This window comes from Letharia lupina (assembly GCF_014066315.1).
Source record: "Letharia lupina isolate WasteWater1 chromosome Unknown contig_7, whole genome shotgun sequence".
In the NCBI taxonomy this organism is placed as follows: Eukaryota; Fungi; Ascomycota; class Lecanoromycetes; order Lecanorales; family Parmeliaceae; genus Letharia; species Letharia lupina.
The window spans coordinates 627,503-644,178 of NW_023502976.1; the positions used below are offsets into that span (position 1 = coordinate 627,503).

The window sequence follows — 16,676 nt, forward strand, 5'->3', positions numbered from 1 at the left end:
TTTGGTTTGTCTCGAGCTGAGGTACGTAAGGGCAGGATTCGGTATGTCTTGCCATCATGCCTTTTCTTTCACCCTTCCTTTGCTCCATTGGAGAGACCTACATGAAAGTAGCCTCGATGCGGGGTGATTGAACCAATGTCCACCACCTCTACCACCTTTACCTCGTGACAAAGACCGCCCTTAACCCATTTTCCCTACCCTCGGACCATTTTCTGACGCGCTGAGAAGCAGACATCAGTCTCTCGACTGCGGCGTGCAACCGTAGAGATGGAGAACGAAGAAGCCTTTGAAGCGGATGCCGAAGTTGATGGGCTCGAGCAAATGCGCTCGCGCTCTGCATATCGATCTACGCAGAAGGGGCACAATACTATAAAAGAGGCCTTAGGTGGTTTCGAATCTGAGAGAGATATCCATAACGAAGAGTCGCCCCTGCTTTCCCCCGATCGTGGAAATGGAGGTAGAGAAGCGTCTGAACAGGGGGCCGGCGAGACAATGGGGCCACCCAAGGGGGACGGCGAGGGAGATTTCGAGGGGCGGCCGTGGTGGAATAAGCCATCTGTGAGAACTCCCCTATCTCCGCATATGAATAAGTATAGACTGACCGATATGTTCAGGTGTTCTGGCTCCTTCCTCCCTTCTTCCTCTTCACCCTAGCCTTCGGCGGCACACTCGTCCCAAGAATAAACCTCATCCTCTCTCTCATCTGCGAAGAGTATTTTGCCGAGAGGTCACTTCATGACCCAAGCTTCCACATGATGCCTGTCATACTGGGTGACGAAAACCCGCAATGCCGGATACCAGAAGTACAATCGCTAGTCTCAAAATTCACTCTATACTGCAACCTCGCAGCAGGCCTGCTATCAGCGGTTGTCAGCCCTAAATTAGGAGCGCTCTCAGACCGCTACGGACGAAAGTTGATGCTTTCAGTCACCATTCTGGGCACAATACTCTGCGAAACTGTCATCATAGTCGTAGTGAAGTACCCGGACACTTTCTCCGTCAATTGGATACTCCTAGGCTACGCCTTAGACGGGCTCGGAGGCTCCTTTATTGCAGCGATGGCACTAAGCTATGCTTATGCCAGTGACTGCACAGCGCCCGACAAGCGCAATGTCGCGTTCGGATATTACCACGGGTCTCTTTTCTGCGGCATAGCCATGGGCCCAATCCTTGCGGGCTACTTCGTCAAAGCGACTGGCCAGCTTCTGTCTATCTTCTACATTGCCGTCGGAGCACACGGCTTATTCCTCCTTTTCCTCCTATTGATCGTTCCGGAATCCCTGTCTAAAAAGCGCCAACTCCGCGCTCGAGATGACAGTGATTTTGTTGGCGCAGGCGAACAGCGGTCCCTTTCGGACTGGGCGTCATACACCATCAAGCTACTTACTGGGACGAAGCTGCTCCAACCTCTCGCTATCCTCTGGCCTACAGGCGAAGGTACTAATCCCGCCGTGCGTCGGAATCTGGTCTTCCTTGCGGCTGTCGATACAACAATGTTTGGCGTAGCAATGGGCTCTATGACCGTCGTCATCATTTACACAGGGTACATGTTCGGCTGGGGCACTTTAGAGCAAGGTACCTTCGTCTCCATTGTCAACATCGGTCGGGTCTTTACGCTCCTCGTGGTCTTACCTGTCGCCTCTCGCATCCTGCGTGGCCCGCGGAGGAATTCTGTGCAGAGAAGTTCAGGATGTGATAATATTGACCTAGGCTTCATACGTACGGCCATTTTCTTCGACCTGCTGGGCTTCATTGGCTACATTACGGTCAGAAGTGGGAGCCTCTTCATCCTGTGTGGAGCAATCGCGAGTATTGGAGGTATGGGGTCGCCAACGCTACAGGCTGCATTGACGAAACACGTCCCGCCAGACCGGACCGGGCAAGTTCTGGGAGCGATGGGGTTGCTACATGCTTCGGCACGCGTTGTAGCACCGACAATATTCAACCTTATCTACGCAAAGACTGTGGGGAAGTTTACGCAGACGGTGTTTGTGTGCTTGGCAGCCACGTTTGGGGTGGCTTTTATTTTGAGTTGGTTCATTAGGCCGCATGGTACGTTATAATCTGCATATTCCATCAAGGCGCTGCTGGGAGGTGAAAGACACTGACTGATTCATGTAGTATATTGGGACCAGAAAGAACAGTCGAACAGTAGTCCTAGCGACGGTACAGCCAACGGAGACACACTTCACGGAGATGACGATGTTGTAAGATGAATGACACATTCAGAAAAACTTGAGACTGCATAGCTTTGGATTAGACCGTGGAAATGGATTGGCAAATTTTGAGACTGCATAGAATGCATGGACTGCATAGCGGTGGCTCAGACCCTGTGAGTGGATTGGCCATGTCAGTGCTAGTACACATCAATCAAGAATAGAAGATCATAGAGCAAGAATCGAGGTCTTCAGCGACACTTATCTCTCACGAATGTCTTCTTTTCTACAACTCATCCCTCGTCCCCTCCATCACTTCCCCACCCCCCAGCCACTTCCCCGCCAAAAATCCCACAATATCACTCGTCCCGTTCCACCCCACCGGCCCATACCTCTGCCCATCATCATCCTGCCCCTTCGTACTCGGCCACCCATGTCCAAATCCCCTGATATAATAATGCACCACCACATCCTTCGCCCCTTGCTTCCCGATGCCACACCACCATTCCGTCTTCTGCACACTGCCATCATGTATATCGCGTTTCAGTTCGGACTGTGCCCCAGCGCAGCCATTCCTTTCCCTCCAGTCCCCGAGCCACTCCGTAAGCGGATATGTCTCTCCGTCCGGCGTACTCTTCCCATCGTAGTGTATCACCGGATCGGCACCGCCGTGCATTTCGAGTATCGGCAACGGGGCCTCTCCCTTGTTGCAGGTTCCAAATAACGGCCCGTCGCCTTTGAGGGAACGGTCTTTGTAGAACGCCCCGCTCACGATGGCAGCCGCTGCGACTTGCGCGGAGACCTCGGGATCGCACGCCAGTAGATGCGTCAGGCCGCCACCGTTCGAGAAGCCGACCAGGTAGACCCTCGTGAGATCTACACACCATTCCTGCATCAACTGTTTCAACAGCGCCCTCGCGAAAGCAATGTCGTCGCGTTCACTCCTGGGCGGGGACGTGGGGTCCCCGAGCCATTGCCCGTGGACGCCTTGGGGGAACGCGACGATTGATCCTCGGAGGCGGAATTCCGGGTCCGTGAGTTGGGTTTGGGTCTCGAATTGGGACGCGGTTTGGCCCTTGCCGTGGAAGGCGAGGATGAGGGGGGAGGGGGCATGGGAGGGGTTGAGGGGAAGGGAGAGGAGGTAGGTGCGTAGGCCGCCGGCCGATGGGACGTCGATGGTTTGGTGGGTTGAGGGGGTGCCTGGAGTGGGAGAGTCTGGCGGTTGGGGGTTGGCGCAGCCGGGTGAGAGGTTGGAGAGGGCGAGGGCGAGGGCGGAGAAGAGGAGGAGGGTGAGGGTCAGGAGGACCGGATTGAGTGGCGTCATTGTTGTGGGTGGTCGAGTAAGGTGCTGGCCATGGTGGGAGAAGGAGGAATTGTTCTGGTGGACTGCGAGACTGCCCACTGCAGATGGGAATGAAGTCGCAAGCAGGCTTTGATGTTTACAAAACTTGACAGCCCTAGCACTAAGCCCGATCTGAATCCCGGGTAGCTGAAGTGAAGATGTTCAGATTCGAAAGCGTCACCATTCCAACGGAGTAGTCATTTATATCCCTTCTGGCCAACGAACGTGAAAGCGTGAATCATCTCAAAATATGGATCCCAAAGCTCTGCCATCCGAAATACAGACGCTTCTGAGGAAGGCATTGCAAGCACCGCCGGGATCCTCCACGGCAAGCGCACCCTTACACTCGACTGATAGGGATGGCTTCGCGCCTGAGGGCGATAAACGGTTCAAACAATTGATAGACGGGATACGTTACTCGCATAAATTCATCTTGAGCTATCAGGTGGTGCTTATCGGATTGTTGTTGGTGTTCACAGCAATACATTGGGGGTCTCGACTCCAGGCCTGGCGGAGACGGAGAAATACAATCAAGGGCAGATATGGGGGCGATAAGACGACTGTTGGAAAGGTAGTAGACGGCAAAGGAGCTGTGGCCATACAGAGCATAAGTAGGGGGAGTTCGTCGTCGAGTAGCACTCTTCAAGAGGACTTCGATCCCAAGTATCAGGACTCGGAGCGGAGGTTGGACGAGCAGAGCCTACTACTGCCTAAAGCTTCAGGTGGAAAGGCACCTTCTCGGGGATGGACGATGACCAACAAGATCAGTGCATGGTTCGTCTATCAGCCACGGCCAATCCCCATCGTCAACAAGACCTTGCCCTCGAACGGCACTACCCTGGTGGTCCTCGCCTTCATCGGCCTTCAGATGTTTTACACATTCTTCAAGACCTCGCTATCGCTCTCAATGCTTTTTGTCTTCGCAGACCGAACATCCCTAGTGTTTGTCGCTAACCTTCCCCTCCTCTACCTCTTCGCTGCAAAGAACCAACCTATCAAATTTCTCACGGGCTACTCCTACGAATCCCTCAACATCTTCCACAGGCGGCTTGGTGAAGTCATGTGCGTACTCGCTCTTCTACACTCCGCAGGAATGCTCGGCGTCTGGTACACCGTCCTGCAACCCGCGGGTATCACACTGATCAAGTTTCTACTTATCAAGATGATTCTACTGGGTATTGGCGCTTTTGTAGCCTACGAGGTGCTGTACTTCACGTCTTTGGGCAGCTTTCGTCAACGGTGGTATGAGCTGTTTTTGGGAGTACACGTTGTGCTGCAAGTTGCTGCTCTAGTCTTAGTGTGGTTTCACCATCGCCGTAGTAGATTGTATGTCGGTGTGGCACTGGCTATTTTTCTGATTGACAGGCTTGTGTATCGAATGTCTGTCAAACTCACGACAGTCCGGGCCTCGCTAGAGCTCCAAGAGGATAAGAGGACTGTTGTTCTCCGCGCACCTGTACCCACCCAGGAGAAGCACAAATGGGTGAAAGCAGTGTTAGGCGCAGGTATCACCACTGGGTGGAAAGCCACTGAGCACGTCTTCCTGACTGTGCCATCGCTCGCCCGCAAACACATCATCCAAGCACATCCATTCACCATCGCTTCTAAGGCTCCTACGGCCGACGAAAGGGAGGCAAACTTGGAGCTCATCATCAGAGCTCAGGATGGCTTCTCTGGAGATCTAGTGCGCTATGCTAAAGGTCACGATACGGTCGCTATCAGACTGGACGGGCCGTACGGCTCCCAGACTGCTGTAGAGTTGCTCCAAGACTCCGAGCACGCTATCATCGTCGCCGGGGGCAGTGGTATCGCGGTTGCATGGCCGTTAGTGTGGTCGGTGATCGGTGGATCCGCAATGCAGGACCTGGAGCATTCGATTAGCCCAGACAATAGGAAGAAGATTCTGGTTCTCTGGATCGTTCGGGAACGATCCCACATCTCCTGGCTTGGCGAAGAAAGGCTAGAAGAGCTGCGCGCGAGAGGCGTGACTCTGATGACGCCTGCACCAACGTCAGACCATGGCCACCCTGACATTGCAAACATTATTGGAGAATGGCTCAATGATATTGATGATCAGGTATCTAGACGAGGCAAGATTGGCGTTGTCGTTTCTGGTCCTGATGGGATGAATCGTGCAGTTAGGAACGTTTGCTCTTCTTTATTGCAAGAAGGACGAGATGTCAGCGTGGAGGTTGAGAAATTTGGATGGTAATACGGAGTCTTCTGGTTGGGCAATCCATCTGCCTGAAATGAGCTATGAGATAGATCAATGTCTAATGATGACATTAAGATGCTTTTTGCCCTTGGGATACCGTTCAGAAAGGCCTTGATCACCACCAAACCACACACTCGCTGACAATGCCCCTTTATCCTAACATGCCACCGATTGTGCCGACGGGCATTTGGGTTCCGTTCGACTCCCTTCGACAAGATTCAGACGCTGATGGCGTTGAATGTATCCTCAAACATGACCTCCAGTGCCAACTCGATATGACCATGACTCACCTCGTCTGGGCCAAAAATGGGAATCCTTCACCTGATACACTTGGGTAGAGCCTTTTGGATACCGCACTTCAGCTAAAACTCACCATGCAAGCCATCGTGCACCATTGGCTGGAAGCCGTTGTTGTAGCTGTGGCGGCAATATGCGAGGAAGCTAGCCGTGTCTGGTGTTTGTGCCTGGCCCGTAGACCTGCTTTGTTGAATGCACCCCAGCATGGACTGATACCTTTTCGTGGTGCTGGGGATGCACATCTAGCAGCACATCGGCCTAGATTCGTCGGATCACTGAATCTTTATTTCGCATCGCATCGCCTACCATGCTCACCGAAGCAATAAATTTCCCTTTTTCCTACTGTGATATTCTTCACATTATCGTCTCGTACCCCAAAAGTAATTTCCCGTAAAACCCCATCTACGACCCGCAAAGCCCGTGTGTCGAAAAACACCACCTACATACCTCACAACCGGCGCCCACAGGGGCTCTAGCTCGCGGGCTCGTAGAAACTTTCCTGGCTCGCCCTTACACCCCACCGCTGTTATCGCTGCAGTCCGCGATCCAAAAGTCTGCAGATGACCCGTCACTTCTGCACCTCGGATTCCCCGAATCCAGCACGCTCGTCAGTGTCAGAACCGACAGCTTCGGAGAATACGATGTCCGCACCGCAATCGCTCACCTAAAATCCGACCACGCCAATCTTGAAAATCGACGTCGTCAGTGCCAAAGCTGGCATGCTCAACAGTCTCGAAACTGTCCTGCGGACGCCGGCGCAGGAGATGCGTGTTCATTCCAACGCGAACGCCATTGCCCCTTTGATGCTATCCCAAGCCTCATCGCCGCTTCTGCAAGCGGCTGAGCGGTCGATGTTTTTCGTGATTTCGTCTAGCGCTGGTACTGTAGTATCGCTGAGATGGAGTCGGTGCCCGGGCTGGTTTATGCCGTTTCGAAGGCTGCGGTCAATCTTATGGTGAGGAAATTGCACTTTGAGCACCAAGGGTGGATTTCGGCGGCGATTCATCCTGGGTGAGTAAATCTTTCCTGGTTGTGGAGGGAGGGAACGGTGAAGTGGAGTGCTGATGGTGGACATTTAGATGGGTACGGACGGGAATGGGATAATTTGCAGCGGAGGCTTGGGGAGCGAATGAGACGCCTATGATTGTTGGGCAGAGCGTTGAAGGGGGTACGAATGTGGTATGTAGTCTGTCAGTGGAAGAAGAAGAATATGAGCTGGTTCGTTTCGGCTTTCTAGATTGATTATGCAACGAGGGCGGAGACATCAGGAAATTTCCTGTCGTATGATGGTACCGCAATCGCTTGGTAGAGGAAAGCATCCGGGGTTTGTGTCCGCATTTCAGAAGATCTCTAGGGTCAGATGTCGACTTCTGCGGCCTACCGTAGCAAGATCGTGGCCGGATGTGGGACATCAGCTTTAATGTTCTAGGGCGGTGATTGTGAGACGCCCTGAAAGTGTCATAGAAATCGGGCTCTCGGTGTCTGAACCAACAATCAATTGACTTGGAAATATTGCCTGAGAATAAACACCTACCTACTCTGCGGAAGTGGGCCTCTGAATGGAGCCAACACGAGCCTTGGCTTTTGGTTTCGACCATTGATTTGGGGCCTTGCCCCCAGAAAGAGTCAAGAGTCACTGGAGTAGCTTACTTTATTCTTTCAGACCTATTCTGGAGGTCTTCGCGCGAGTTCGATACTTGTATGATGTCCCACCCATCTTTTTGTTATTGAGTCAGAGGAAACTTAAGAGCTGTATTTAATAGACATCGAGGAAAAGTGATGAGCGACAGCTTTATCCTGTGGTAGCATGTGCTGTTGTTTGTGAGTGTTGAGAAGCGAGGAAGCAGATCCGAAAGGCACTTGTTCCTCTAAGGCCATGAAGTAGTACCGTTATTTGCGTTATCATGCATGTGAAATATGAAGCCAGCTACACGCACAACTGTCTTGTGTCTGGCAATCAATTCTTGCAGTTTTCAAATCCTTCGGTCCATCTTGTAGTCGCTCAATGGCGCTGTGCTATCTATCTTCTTGTCCCAATATCTTACAACGCTAAATTGCTATAATATATATTTGATTAGTGAAAGTCGTTACGAATGCACGAAATTCGACAAGAAGTTTGACCCGTTCCTTGTCCCTCCTATCGTACTCCTCCTTCTCAAGATGCTACCGATCCCACCCATCGTCCAGCCCGACGCGTGAGATCACCTACCCCAGAGAAGATAACCATTTCTCCTCGCCCATAGGTCGTCCCGGTAGGAATTAGAAGCGTCATCACGGTCCCCCAAACATTCATGATCCGGGGGATTTTCCTATGATACGAGGAACTCGGAGTGCAAAAGGCTGATTCTTGGAGATACCAGCGTAAGGTGACGGAGAGATATATTTGTGGGGGACCTCGAAGTAAGGCGGCGACCAAAGTGGGGGTAGGAGGGTCTGTGAGAGACCTCTGGGGGGGATATTGGAAGAGAAGGTTCTGATGCTGTGGAAAGGAAAAATGAGATGGCGATCGAATACTGCTGTGGTGCATTCAACAGAGAGTGTTTTCAGCCTGGTGTCGTAAGTAAGGTCCGTGCAAAGAGACCCGTCTATTCGGCACCGGCTCTGCTCATTTTATACAAAGATATTGGACAGATGATGCGAATTCACGACGTGGCTTCTAGGCAATGGACGTTTCTGAGAAAGCCGGAGTGAAAACGCATCATAGATGGCATCTCTGCAAATCGTTCTGGGACTGAGACAAAGACTTAGGAGCAGTACTTAACGCAAAAGTAGAGCACATATCTGTTCCAATAAAGTAATTATTATAGGCAACCACAAACAAAGCTCGGAATTCTCTACGAAAAAGATTATTGACGTGGTTGATTAGGGGGAGAGGATGTGTTCGAAATTGAAGAATGGAGAGTAGCACGCCTATCAAAATTGCTAGGAAGTGTCAGCCTCGTTGGAAATATTGGATTAGGGCTAGGGCTATGTGACTGGACTGCATACTGCATACTGCATACGTTCAGGTGGGCATGGACCTCGAAGACATGTGCCCATGTGTTCATAGATTTCCTCTACCAATCGTTGGTAGCCAAGAAGGAAAATCTCGGTTGCCTGATGCCTCAAATCCACGCCTCAAATCCACGCAAATTCAAGTGAGCAAATTAGCTCAAAGAGCAACAAGCCTTGCCATACAGGTAGGGCTGCTAGCTTCTACCGAGGGACAGATTTCGGCGCTTCCTCTGGGTCGTACAATTAGAGAGGGCCTAGCAGCGTTTTCTACCTATATCCAGATTGTGCCACCGCACAACATTCTCTAATAACGCTCGTGTATAGGCCTCGATCCCGAGGGAGCGGTGGAACAAGTATAAGAGACAACGCCCCGGCCATTTGGTGCCGTACTTGTACGCTGGCATGGTCTGATACATGCCTACATACAAGTATGTCTAGGAGCCATAGAAGCATGGGACCAACATAGAAGTTCCCCATAATCGCAAAGGTTTCTCCTCGCAATGATGCAGCTGTCGTGTTTGAAGATACCCTTATCGCTTATCGTGAAAGGGTTCGCGCCTTCTCATTCCTAAGATGCGTGGTTTGTGCGTGATTCGTCATCCAAAATAATCCATTTCAATATATAGCATACGACGACAAACACATTCTTTAATCTTCTTTATTTTTCCTTATTTTTCCTCAAAAGCACTCGTCGGCGCCGACGTCCTTTTCCTGCTCGAAAATTGTGCTTCGGACGCTTAAAAGGTTCCACTTGCAGTGGCACGGGCCCTCCACCTTACTTTGCTTGTCTTGCGTCAGTAGTCATGAATAGCACCGCTGCTGTCGCGTGGAGCACCACCATCCTTGTCAAAAACATTCACTGCGCTTCTTGCGTAACTTACATCCAGAGAACTCTTGGTCGCTTTGGCAATGCAATTCATCAAGTTGACACCAATATCCTTTCCGGAGAAGTCCGCATACTTCATGAGAAGACGTTGTCTGCCTCAGAAATTTGTCGCTCCCTATCTGATGCCGCGTTCGAAGTTTACAGTGCGGTTACACTGGATGAAAGCGAACGCAGAGTTCAGGAGCTTGGAGCTGAAGACAGTGGAGACGGATGGCTTGAAGCCGCTACAGACTTCTGGAGACCATCATCTCTAAGCCTAACGAAAACCAATGAATGCAACCAGCTGTCCGATCGCAGTCGGCGCAGGAGCCACTTGATGAACTGTGTTGCTTGCCAAAAAGAAAGCGATCGACCAATGGAAATATCCGCGAATTCCACCACTGCGTCTCTGGATAGCCGCCAGGAAGGTGATCTTGCCCTAATGAAGCATGGCCTTGTAAAAGCAAGCGGCCTTGAATCGAGCCCATCTACTCCAAATCCATCCCCAAGCATCAGCTCTCTATCAAGACCGACGCCCCAGCATTCTCGTTCCAATGAGCGGTTCGAGGCCATCCTCAGTATTGGTGGGATGACTTGTGCATCTTGTACAAGCGCCATTGATAATGGCCTGTCTTCCAAGGTATTACCGTTTGTTGAATCCGTCAATGTGACATTGATGACAAACAGTGCGCGGGTGGTTTTTCAAGGAGAAGAGAACCTGCAGAAGATCGTCGATACCATAGAGGATCTGGGTTACGACGCTGCCGTACAGCGTTGCGGTGTGATCAACGCTCAGTCAAAGGAGGTAAAAAGCAAAATGAAAGAAAGCCAAAGGACGGTGATGCTGAAGATAGATGGCATGTATTGCAAACATTGCACACCCCGAATTTATAAAGCGATCAAGACCAATTACTCGGGAGCGGTCACCATCGACAAACCGCCAACGTTGAAGGATCCCGTCATGATAGTCAACTACTCACCTTCTCCGCCTAGCATCACAATCAGACACATCATCGTTACGATCAAATCTGTGGACGAGTCATTCAACGTCGAAATTTACACCCCGCCGTCAATAGAACAAAGGTCTCAAGCCATGCAGAAGCACGAGCAGTATCGACTTCTAATTCGTCTCGTCCTTAGCTTTGTGGTCGCCATCCCCACATTGTTGATAGGAGTGGTGTGGATGAGCCTAGTGCCGGCGTCCAATAAGGTCAGACGATTCTTCGAGCAAGCAGAGTGGGCTGGGACTGTCACTCGTGCTGATTGGGCTATGTTCATTCTGGCGACACCAGTCTTCTTCCTCGCTGCGGATGTTTTTCACCTGCGCGCTATTAAGGTATTCACATCCCGATTAGTCGCTTCCTGTCCACGTTCTTAGATCTGAGTCACGAGCCATGCTGACCCCAAACTTTAATTAGGAGATACGTGCGCTGTGGCGAAAAGGGAGTAGGGTACCTATTTATCAGAGGTTTTACCGCTTCGGCAGTATGAACTTGCTCGTCTCTGCAGGCACGTCAATAGCATATCTCGCTTCCGTTGCAGTGCTTGGGATCAACGCCACGACGAGATCTAAGTCTCTTGGCTCAAATTCAACATATTTTGATTCTGTCGTTTTTTTAACCTTCTTCATTCTTATTGGACGATACTTAGAAGCTTACAGCAAGGCTAAAACGGGTAACGCTATTGGGTTGCTGGGGAACCTCCGGCCACGAGAGGCAGTGCTTGCCACATCTTTAGAGGAAACAATGCCTGTCGAAGCAGCTTCGGGAGACAGAAACGAAAAGCAGAGAGAAAGCACATCGCCAACTGATTCCGAACGAATTGATGCGAATCTTCTAGAAGTAGGAGACATCGTAATGGTCCCACATGGATCATCCCCACCCGCAGACGGAACAATAACAGAAGGCTCCACTGATTTTAATGAGAGTTCTCTGACGGGCGAAGCCAGGGCCGTAACCAAGTGCCAGGGTGAAAGGGTCTATGTTGGAGCTATCAATATTGGAAATGCCATCACTGTCAGAGTCACGGACGTCGGTGGTAGCTCCATGCTCGACCAGATAGTGGCTGTTGTCCGTGAAGGTCAGACCAAGCGTGCGCCCGTCGAACGAGTAGTCGATATCGTGACTGGCTACTTTGTGCCAGTCATCACTGCCCTAGCGATCATTACATTCGTCATTTGGCTCTCACTTGGTGAGTCAGGAGCTCTGTCCCACAACTACCTTGGTCGACAGCAAGGAGGTTGGGCTTTTTGGAGCCTCGAATTTGCGATTGCAGTTTTTGTTGTAGCATGTCCTTGTGGAATTGGTCTTGCAGCTCCGACGGCGCTCTTTGTGGGAAGTGGTCTGGCAGCAAGCCACGGCATACTTGTTCGTGGAGGAGGCGAGGCCTTCCAGGAGGCCAGCAAAATCGATGCGGTGGTCTTCGACAAGACAGGCACACTTACCGAAGGCGGAGATATCAATGTCACTGATCATGAGATGCTTTATGAAGACAGAGAAGGACGCATTGCTTGGGCGGTCACTAAGGCTTTGGAAGAGCCGAGTTCGCATCCACTGGCTCGCGCCATTCTCGCATGTGCCTCCACGCAACCTTCTGAGACGATCCGCACGGTCAATGGAATCAATGAAGAGCCAGGTCGTGGCATGCGTGGCACGTTTCTCAGCTCCGATACGTCACAAGACTCAGACTCGGGAATTTACGAAGCAGCTCTTGGCTCCGAAGCCCTCATATCCTCTCTCATCTCCGACACTCTCACACCCAACTACTTCACTAACACCACACTCTCCCGCTGGAAGTCCGAATCAAAATCCGTCGCCCTTCTCGCCATGCGCCGAATCCATGGGTCCAGCGATCCTGCCTGTGTCGAGGTCTTCTCGGACAGCCAAACACCATGGACCATTGCAGCCATCTTTGCCACCTCTGATCCTGTTCGTCCCTCCGCCGCTCCTACTATCTCAGCTCTCCAGTCTAGAGGCATACCAGTCTACATGCTCACTGGTGACAACCCAACGACTGCTTCCGCAGTAGCGAGCACCCTTTCCATCCCCCAAGATCATGTCTTCGCAGGCGTCTTACCTACGGAGAAAGCGAGCAAGATCCGCTCGTTACAGGAAAATGGACCTCGTCGACAAGGTTCTTCTACATGGCTTAAGAAACTCTTGGAGAAGAAAGGGTCCGACGAAAAGGAAAAAGAGAGGGCCATAGTCGCGTTCATCGGCGACGGCATCAATGACGCCCCTGCCCTCACCATCGCCGACGTCTCCATCTCCCTTTCTTCCGCTTCCGACATCGCTATGCATAGCTCATCATTCATCCTGCTCTCCTCTTCCCTAGATTCCGTCATCACCCTCTTTGACCTCTCGTCAAGGGTGTTCAGAAGGGTCAAGTTCAACTTCGGCTGGGCGGTCATTTACAACATCATCCTCGTGCCAATCGCAGCCGGAGTGCTTTTCAAGGTCAAGAGTGAGGGATGGAGACTAGGTCCCGTTTGGGGCAGTGCTGCCATGGCTCTGAGCAGTCTGTGTGTTGTGGGAAGCAGCTTGGCGCTGAGGTGGGAAGGGGCATGGTTGGATATGTTCAAGAGAAGGAAGGCGGTTGCCCGTGAAGAGTAACGGGTTGGAGGGGATTGGGATACGATGGAGGTGCGTGATGATGGTAGCAGGCCAGCATCGAGACGAGTGATGATGGGAAGGAGTGCTTTGAGGGTTACTTTTGGGACGGTCTTATACCCTGTAAACACTTTTGATATAAGAACTCATAGATCTCGTCGGTGACGTAATAAAAGTTTTATCGCTAACATGATGCTCGTGCTTTTGAGCGGTGCTACTGCTTTCAAAGTATTTCAATCGCCAGAATCAAGAGCATGTGAGAGCGGTTGGTAAACTTGCAATGTGGCGGGTACATCTCAGGCAATGTGCGCACCGAGGGGATGCAGGAGGAGAAGAGCAGAGCAGTAAAGGTATTTACGATCCATTTCGCGTGCTCACATTGAGCGGGTATCTAACCTAAACAGCGCCCCGTAAGCATGATCGACAAGGCATATCGACAACGCAACACAATCGCCCCTATCCCACTCAACTCCAAAAAGCGCTTATTCTTCACCCCAGACACCTGCCACTTTCGCGCCTAGAACGCCTTTGATCTTGGCCCTCCCTACCACCCCACCCAGCCTCGTTTCTATCATCGCCTCTCGTTCTTTGCGACTCCCACAGCCTTCAAACGCCTCGATGAACGCCCTCGGCGTGCCCCAGTATTTCTGGATAGCCAGCGCTTTGTCCCCGCTGATACCTCTCGTGCACATGAGCATTTTCAGGAAGACATCTCGCAGCGTGAGAGTATCGGATTTGGAGGAGAGGGAGGCAAAAGAGGGGTATGTTATATGGTAGGACTTGTCGAGGTGCAAGGGGTGCGTCCGGAGGTGAGTTAGAAGGGGTAGGTATGTTGTCGGTGTTAAAGCGTTCGTCGGTATCAAATATAGGGGCTTCGACTCGTATAGCGATTTGAGCATCTTTGTCATGCGGGCTAGGTAGCGGATGGTCTCATCCAGCTTTACAGTTCTTTTCACGAAGTAGCCATTAACAACCTGTGTACTTGCAATAGCCGATTGGATAGCCTCGTGAAACTTCGTACTTTTCTCAGTGCTCAGGCTGAATTCTTCGATGAGGTATATCACGTTCCTCACACCGGATTTGCGTAGACGAAATTTTTGTTCCTGGAACCTGCCATCTGTAATGCTGCCCACAAGGTCATCAAGGCGCTTACGCTCGACAATCCAATCGAGACAGATTTCGGAGCCTTCTTCGCCGTGACGGGAGAGAAGGTCGGGATCGTGGCACTTGGCTACCCAGAAGAAATCGCCTAGTTCTAGTGGCCGGACCAGGGGTTTGGTGCCTTTCTTTGCGAGCTCGTCAGCGATGTAGTCGCGGTCGTCTTTGGTGCGGACTTCGCGATTGTCGAGTACGAGGTGGACTGTGAAGGTTCCAGGAGCGAGGCGTATGGGGTCAAAAATGGGAAGGCCGGAAGGGTTTCCGGATGACTGGGCTGGTGGCATAGATGTCCTGTTCATCGCTTGAAGCAGAGTGGACGAGGGCGGATTCGACGTTTGCTGAAGAGGTTTTGAGGCGAACTTAGATGTCAACGATCTGCTGTCTTGGTCGAAATTAGATGAAGCCCACGGCATGTCTGGAGCGGTTTCCGGCTCTGGACTGGACAACAGCTCAACGAAGTTCCTCTTTGGAGCGACTGACGGTTCTTGAGTTTTCGCTTTGGAGAAGGTGCCGTACTTGTCAATTGGAGCTCCTCCTAACCGTTGACCGGAAGGACCTGATATCGGTTCCAGCTGCTTGGCGTTCTTTGTGGATGTTGAAGATGTTGGTAGCGACCTCAGCGGTTCCTCCTCCTCAAAGCACTCTTCGAGATCGAGAAAGCGATCAGCATCTTCCCCAGCCTGGATCATGCTCTCAGATCTACCGGGCATGTCCAGGCCTCTATTACGTTTACCAGTAGCCTCATCCAGAACTCCTCCTGCCTGTACAACCCTCATCCTCCTCGCCACTTCCCAGCCGTCTTCTGTCAAAGCATATTTCCTGAGCGGTCTACCCTTCTCTTGGACCAGATCCTTGTTGACCAGCGTAGTCATCGAATTCCATGCTGTATAGAATTTCCCAGATTCGCTGGGGACCGTGAATGATGCTTCACAATGAGGTTGAGCCAGATCAATGACTTCTTTTTTGCTGAAACTCTGTAGTGACTCTTCAGGCATAGAGGACAGGGCGAGTATGAGGGCATAAGGACCGGAGCGTAGGGAAGGGACATAAGGCTTTGCCTTACGAGGCTTTTTCGCAGGAGGTACGGCAGGCTCTTCGCCATTGACAAGATCTTCAGCGCTGAGACGCCTGCGTGCTGCTCGTCCAATTAGCTGTGCCGCCTAAAAAGGCTTGCATCAAGGGCCCTTGCCCTTCCCTCGAGGCTTCTTCGGGGCCGGTAGCCCATTAGCCTCACAGTGCTCCTTCAGTTTTTCTGTCAGTCTGTCACAGATCTTGGGACCAATGCCATCGAGCTGCTGCGCTTCTGAGGGGTGGCTGAAAGTTAGCGGGCATGCTTTCATGGACTCGTAGGCTCTCTTGTACGTTGTAACACCCTTCGAGTTGCGCTCCTTGGCCAGTTCATAGATTTCTTTGATCCATTCAAGAAGCAGCGGGTTGGCACAGGTAGGTGCCATGATGCCCGGCGGCGAAAGTCTGGTGGTTGGATGGAGGTTAGCGTACGAGGGTCTTGTACGCTCAAAACACGCTAGTAGCCCTATATTCTTAGGGTCCCTTCGGTAACCACATATTTTTAAAATATGCTAATATATTTTTAACTTAGCGTAATATTAATATACGATTACGTTCGATAATTATATTTTTACTTATTAGATTATATTATATATTAAAAATATATAAATTATAAATTAACTTATAATTTAAAATCTAATATACGCTAAGTATATAGAAATAATAAATATTTATAACTATAATAGCGATATTTTTTATTTTTATAATTAATAGTTATATTTTATAACTATAATAGCTATATTTTAATTATAAATAACTCTCTATTTAAAGAGATAATTATAAATATTATTCTTACTACTATTTAATATAATTCTTTTTATTATAATAAGTAAATACGAAGAGTATTTATTCTATCTAGCTATATTTATATTACGAGCGTATTCTTAATATATTACTTAATTCTATAGTCTAATATCTTAATAAAAGATACCTTTTATTATATTATACTTTACTTTTATCTATATAATTCGAT

General features: G+C 50.5%; 5 protein-coding genes across 5 annotated transcripts; 3 read left to right on the plus strand and 2 right to left on the minus strand.

Annotated features, from left to right (window-relative positions):
• Nucleotides 1-267: 267 nt before the first annotated feature.
• Nucleotides 268-2,216, plus strand: HO133_009623 (uncharacterized protein; the record flags this gene model as incomplete). The annotated part of the gene is made up of 3 exons (XM_037300484.1): nt 268-558; nt 615-2,052; nt 2,122-2,216. 3 exons carry the CDS (start codon nt 268-270, stop codon nt 2,214-2,216), a joined length of 1,824 nt encoding a protein of 607 aa, XP_037154332.1.
• Nucleotides 2,217-2,442: 226 nt separating this feature from the next.
• Nucleotides 2,443-3,480, minus strand: HO133_009624 (uncharacterized protein; the record flags this gene model as incomplete). Its single annotated transcript, XM_037300485.1, has 1 exon — nt 2,443-3,480. One exon carries the CDS (start codon nt 3,478-3,480, stop codon nt 2,443-2,445), a length of 1,038 nt encoding a protein of 345 aa, XP_037154333.1.
• A 268-nt stretch (nt 3,481-3,748) lies between these two features.
• HO133_009625 (uncharacterized protein) lies at nt 3,749-5,710 on the plus strand (the record flags this gene model as incomplete). Its single annotated transcript, XM_037300486.1, has 1 exon — nt 3,749-5,710. One exon carries the CDS (start codon nt 3,749-3,751, stop codon nt 5,708-5,710), a length of 1,962 nt encoding a protein of 653 aa, XP_037154334.1.
• A 4,535-nt stretch (nt 5,711-10,245) lies between these two features.
• Nucleotides 10,246-13,480, plus strand: HO133_009626 (uncharacterized protein; the record flags this gene model as incomplete). The annotated part of the gene is made up of 2 exons (XM_037300487.1): nt 10,246-11,205; nt 11,288-13,480. 2 exons carry the CDS (start codon nt 10,246-10,248, stop codon nt 13,478-13,480), a joined length of 3,153 nt encoding a protein of 1,050 aa, XP_037154335.1.
• A 479-nt stretch (nt 13,481-13,959) lies between these two features.
• On the minus strand, nt 13,960-16,089 carry HO133_009627 (uncharacterized protein; the record flags this gene model as incomplete). Its single annotated transcript, XM_037300488.1, has 2 exons — nt 13,960-15,770; nt 15,825-16,089. 2 exons carry the CDS (start codon nt 16,087-16,089, stop codon nt 13,960-13,962), a joined length of 2,076 nt encoding a protein of 691 aa, XP_037154336.1.
• Between the last annotated feature and the right edge of the window lie 587 nt (nt 16,090-16,676).